Source organism: Gossypium arboreum, chromosome 13, assembly GCF_025698485.1.
Source record: "Gossypium arboreum isolate Shixiya-1 chromosome 13, ASM2569848v2, whole genome shotgun sequence".
Taxonomy (NCBI): domain Eukaryota; kingdom Viridiplantae; phylum Streptophyta; class Magnoliopsida; order Malvales; family Malvaceae; genus Gossypium; species Gossypium arboreum.
In genome coordinates this window covers 124,876,288-124,882,281 of record NC_069082.1, presented here as the reverse complement: position 1 = coordinate 124,882,281, position 5,994 = coordinate 124,876,288, and the positions used below count along the sequence as shown (strand labels likewise).

General features: G+C 30.6%; 1 protein-coding gene across 1 annotated transcript; it reads right to left on the bottom strand.

The window, feature by feature from the left end:
* Window positions 1–90: 90 nt before the first annotated feature.
* LOC108463992 (protein phosphatase 2C 56-like) lies at window positions 91–4,783 on the bottom strand. The gene is made up of 4 exons (XM_017764036.2): window positions 4,238–4,783; window positions 2,133–2,420; window positions 1,877–1,982; window positions 91–938 (listed from the first exon to the last, which is right to left on the bottom strand). The coding sequence occupies exons 1-4, from the start codon at window positions 4,709–4,711 to the stop codon at window positions 604–606; spliced, it is 1,203 nt and encodes a 400-aa protein (XP_017619525.1). The 5' UTR covers window positions 4,712–4,783; the 3' UTR covers window positions 91–603.
* Between the last annotated feature and the right edge of the window lie 1,211 nt (window positions 4,784–5,994).

The window sequence follows — 5,994 nt, the reverse complement described above, 5'->3', positions numbered from 1 at the left end:
AATTTGAGATACAAGTAAATAAAATATTTCTCATGAGTGATAATATTGCCATACGAATCATAAATGTATGAAATATAATAGATCAAAATATCTAGCTCAGATTTACTTTAGAGCATTCATGACTTATTTTTATTGTTATTTCAATTTAATAATTCACACCAATTTACAAATCAATCAATTCTCACGCCAACCCATGCAATCTCATCAACTATATCAATAGCTTCACTAATGTTAGTTGTAAAGGTAATTGATGTTTGCACAGATCAAGCTCTGAAATACACACTCCTCCTCACTGTATAAAAAGAAAATTGTGAACCACACTCTATATAGCTAACATGTTTCACTTTATGTATTTATTTATCAAAGCTAAAAAAAAAAAAAAAAATTACACGAGTGGTGATGAAAAGACACACAAAGCTTCTTAACATCTCCCACTAAATTTACCAAGGAGGAATTAAGAAAAAGAAATAATATTTGAAAAAAAAAAAGAAATAGATGTGTACCGTTTTTGATGACTCTTTTTTTTTTTTTAAAATCTGCTCAATTTATGGAACCACTTGAATGTGTGGATTAATATGGTTTGCAGAACCAACTTTTTTTATTTTATCTTTTTTTCACCGCATTGGATGGCGATTTCCTCTTGGGTTTTAAATCCACAACGATGACCGAAATATTATCAGAACTGTTTCTTCCTATGGCAATTGCCGTGAGATTATCAGCTACCGCTTGTGCCGGTGAAACTCCATCATCAACTTCGCCCATCAATGCCCTCCGCCGTCGCCGTCTTAGTAGGCGGCGAGCTACCTCCCCGGCCTCTTCATTTGACATTACATCCCATAACCCGTCGCTGGCTATTATTAAACACTCGTCGTCGTCAGTCCTGTTTGTGAAGGTAACCTCCGGCACTGGAGTTACCCATGGCCTTAAATAGCGATCACCTATAACACACATATCCCATCACAAATATTAAGAACCTTAATGCTTTTTATAGAAAGTGAAATCATGTAACAATTATATTGAAAAATTTTAATCATACATATTCAACTGTGACTGTTAGATACGTGTATATATATATATATATATTTAAGATTTTAAAATTATTTTATGTTCCGGTGTAAGTAGACACAAATATATACTTTTATTGCCATATACTGATACTAAATCCCACAGTAGGAATTGACAAATCCGCAAAATATATAATATATAAATTCACGGATATACATATATTTAGATACATTCTATGGTTCATTCTCTATGGTAAAATTCCATATGGTAAAAGATCCCAAAAAGAAAACTTGGTTCATGTTGGCATCTCCATTTGAGACATAACAACATGCAAGTTTCATTTAGACACAAATTTACAAATACAATCAAATAAGCACTTCAAAATGCTTGATGTTGCAAAATCCTATAACAATGATATGTCATACATTATAGGGCACCAGAAATTCACCATGAAGCAATCCACAATTTATTTTAGATCCTCGTTTTTGCTAAAATACTATTTTGAAATAGATAGGATGCATACTATAACCCATTTAACGCCCTAAGCGCATTCTGGTAATTACACCACTTATATGGCTTATAATGACTGTGAGCTTCCATGGAAGAATCAAAGTAACTCCACTTTTACACTTACAAGTTTCTATGCAGGTTTCAATTAACAACCTAGGAATACGTTGATTGGATCGTGCTTAAGCATATATTTTTCTTTAATTTATAAATTTAGAAGGGTCTATGAACTCTAATGCTTCGAAAGCCAAAATCAACACCAACAATCTCCATATACATAGTGATGCATATTACAGGATGCCTTGAACATATGATTGAAGAAAAAAGCAAAACAGGAATTAGGAATTAGAGATAAAAGGCGAACCTATTGCTCTGGACATTGCAAGAACTCCAAAGACCCTTGCACCATTCCAGTTTATGACCCTCCCTCCCTCTCTTTCAATTCTCATGAGCTCGTCCTGTCGATCAGGCTGTAGTAAACCGTAACAAAGATGGAAACTGAGTCTTTAATCTTATTTTACGAAACAAAACTTAGATGCACCACTACTGAACCTATGATTGATGAATGCAATAGATATATACACTATCAGCACATAATATAGAGGAATTTCCATTGTTACCTTCTGATCAACAGTCAATGCAATCGTTTCGGTTCCACGGCAAAGCACCACCCTCGAATCACCACAATTGGATGTTATAATCTGGCAACCAGATAAGACTACAATCGCAGCAGTTGATCCCACCATTTCTGGTGCAACTGCTGCAGTCAAGACTTCACTGTCAGCCCTCTCGAAACTAGTGGATAATGCCACTTCCCATCTCCTTTGCCACCCACAGCTCTCATCCACTTCACGGTCCCATTCTTCTGCTATAACTCCGTGCATCCTCTCAGCACAAAATTTAGCCACCTACAAATTATTGCTGAAGTTCGGTAAGTGGCATCATGGGTAAGTAAAAAGGATTGTTAGAAATTCATATTCATGTTTTAAAGTGAGCATAAATTGATATTTTTTAATATTAAAAAATTTAAATATAATAAACAATAGATTAAAATATAATTCATTTAGCTATAGAGTTTAATATATTAAATTCTCCTTCGAAAATGTTATTATTAACAAAAATCTAAATCTATTTGATCTTATCTTAATCAATTTATTGAAAACTTAATTTATTTACTAGATACTTATTAACCGAATAAACCAGTAATTTTTATTCAGCTTGAAAAGGTTATTAATAATTACAAAAATCCTTTTCAATTTAAACTGATTTTTAATCAATAATTATTTGGTCCTACTGAAATAAAAATCTCCACAAATAACAATTTTTTAATATTTTATTATACTCTTAAAAATAACTATCATTAACTTATATTCAACAAACCCCAATTAAAATATAATTTTTATTCCACTAACAAAGTATAGAATCATAATCCTTTCTTAAAACTTATTTTTACTAAGATAATAAACCATTAACTCATATTCAACAAACCCCAATTAAAATATAATTTTTATTCCACTAACAGAGTATAGAATCATAATCCTTTCTTAAAACTTATTTTTTTATAAGATAATAAACCATTAACTTACATTCAACAAACCCCAATCAAAATTTTATCTAGAACTGTTCAAAGGAAAGTAAATTCTGTAAATTTGAAATTTCATCTGAAATTTTGAAAGATATAATTAAACCCATATCAATTCATATTTTAATAATATGAAATAAAACAACGATAACCTATAATACTATAATATATATATATTAAGTTTGGTGATGTTTAAAATTTTAATAGAAAAATATTAGGATATTAAAATTTAATTTAAAATAGCATTTTTTTAAATTATAAAAGTAATGTGATTAAGCCTAAGTTTGAGTTAATTATTCATTGAGGTTAAGCAAAAATTAAAATCCATATTTGAGATTCCATCATGACTTAAGCAAACAGCGTTGATATCAATCCAGCTCCAATCTAATTTAACCTAACTTATAAGCATTTCTACTCCCATAGCAACTAAAATGATTAAAATTCAAAGGTCATATCTAAACTAGATTTGTTCACCGACTATATCGTAATTTAATTGGGTTTTTTTTTAATCTATCGAAAGCTTAACCGGAACCAACTAGTGGCCCCTGTTCTAGTGGTCTACTCAAAACCAAACAAACAAAACAAAATAAAAACCAATAAATAAATAAAAGCTTGTTAATCGAAATTATATGAATGGGGCAATGAGCCTTGACTTATTTACAACTGCTAATGTATGAGATCTGCATTACGCAATACCCGTGACGATAAAAATAAGCCTTAATTGAACTTATAAAAAGAATTAAAAAAGGCGCCCATTTCGATGACACGTGTAAAGAATAATGAAAGAGGAGCTCTAAATGGAATGGACCACTAAGAAATCACAACGTGTCAAACAGATTTCATAAACAATTATTTACGTCCAATCATTGACCTAAAATATATTTTTGTTTATTTTAAAAATTAGAATTTCTATATTAAATTAAAAAAGGAAAAAGAATCTCAAAATAATTATTTTCCATGAAAACGGGAAAAGAGATTTTTTTTTCTTTTTTATTGAGCCAAGTGATTACTGATCTACCTTACTTTGATTTCTCCAAGACTTAAATTAGAGCATTAAATTTTCTAGAGAGCCAAACAGGTTTCTTTTAATTAAGGAAGTAAATAAATTTCGGTAAGCAATTTGAATAGGCGAGATTTTGTTACCTGAGAACCACCATGGCCATCATAAACGCCGAAGAAATGGATAGGGGAGATCTCAGGGGAGGTTCTAGAACCAGGAGCCGTACAACCTCCCACGTGACCACACGTGAGAGACATGAAAGCCGGTACAACGGCGACGGCATCTTCCATCTCTCGCTGTCTCCCGATCACCGAAGTGAACCCCCACGTCACTCCCTTGTTATTCCTCCCAACACATTTCTGCCTCGCCGTTACCGTCACCTTCAACTCCTCACATGCAGGCGCAGGCTCGAGCAGCCTCGGAACCACAGCATCCGCCGTTAAGATCTCGCCGGAACTCCCGCTCGTTCCGGATATATCGCCGGAACTCGTCGCGCTCCTAGAATCAACCGCACTGAATACCGAGGACAGGCTTGAGCTGGTTGAAGTCAGGTCCGGCTCGTGGAGTGAGTCAACTCGGTCTAATCGCTGTTCCTCTTCTTCAAGTAGGGGTTCCATGTGAGTGACAAAGGAAAGAAAAGAGGGTAACAAGAAAAGAAATAAGAGACATTGATGGGATAAAAGAAGAAGACGGGACTGTATGGGAAATTCGACACGTGTGAAGAGAGATTTTTTAAATATTTCTATAGCTATATTTTATCTTATTAAATTAATTAGACAAAGTTAAAAGGAATTTGACCATATTTTTTATGAAATAAATATTAAATTTATATATAATTTTAATTTAATATATAATTTGATACATTAAATTGGATTTTAAAATTAAATTATATATTTTTACAATAATAAAATATAATTTTATTATTTTTAATATCTATATATTTATATTTTAAATAATTAAATTAATTTTATATTTTTTAAGGATCAAAATATAATTTTATTTTATTAATTAAATTTTTATAAAATATAAAATGATTTAAATAAAAAATTTATTTTAAAAGATTTAACTCCTACCAACATCTAAATGCTCCTCAAATAACAAATATTACTGATATGAAAAGTTAAATCTGTCATTATTTATGTAAAATATTAAATAAATAAATAAAAATAATAAGTATGAAATCTCATCGAATAACTATAAAATTCTTCAGCTTTACTTTGAAGAATTAGAGTAAATATCATTAATCTTTTACTTACATAATTTCTATGAGACTTTAAATTGGACAAATAAGAAAATATTTTTAGAATTTCCATAATTCTATTTAAAAACTTCTTTTTGAATGTTATGAATTGAATTTCATTATTAAAAGAATAAATAAATTAAATTATTAAAACAAACATAAAAAATTAAATTTCAGACACGAGTGAAATAGAAAAAATACATAATTAAACTATTTTAAATATAAAAATTCTTTAAATATAAATTTTAATCGATCTATTCTAAAATATACCAAGACAATTTAAGGGGAAAAGAAAAGCATTGAATACGATTTACGCGTCGTATTCACTCGCTTTTTTGAGGTTCCACGTGTCTTTCTTTATTATCTCGATGCCACGCTGGTATTGAGGGACACTGTCACTGGTCCAGCAAACTATTGAGAAATTATAAGGTAGGTTATATCAATACGTTAACAAGTACATATAGATTAGGTTGTTCCCTTATAGTGGACCCAAGCGATTGTACTAACCATACTTTAAAACTGGCTACGTGGCCAGCATGAATAGATATTGGGGGCCCGCCTACGCATTAGATGGATTTAGAACTTTTTTTTTTTTACTTTTCTTTAAATTTAATTGTAAAATTTTACAAAACAATTTTAAAATTATTTAAAAATTTTATT

Bases quoted from the DNA above. Each gene is read 5' to 3' on its own strand.
- LOC108463992 (XM_017764036.2), bottom strand. From the start codon at position 4,711: ATGGAACCCCTACTTGAAGAAGAGGAACAGCGATTAGACCGAGTTGAC. The intron at 2,421-4,237 runs GTAACAAAATCT...AATAATTTGTAG, and splicing joins ATGGCCATGGTGGTTCTCAG to GTGGCTAAATTTTGTGCTGA. The intron at 939-1,876 runs GTTCGCCTTTTA...TGTGTGTTATAG, and splicing joins TGCAATGTCCAGAGCAATAG to GTGATCGCTATTTAAGGCCA.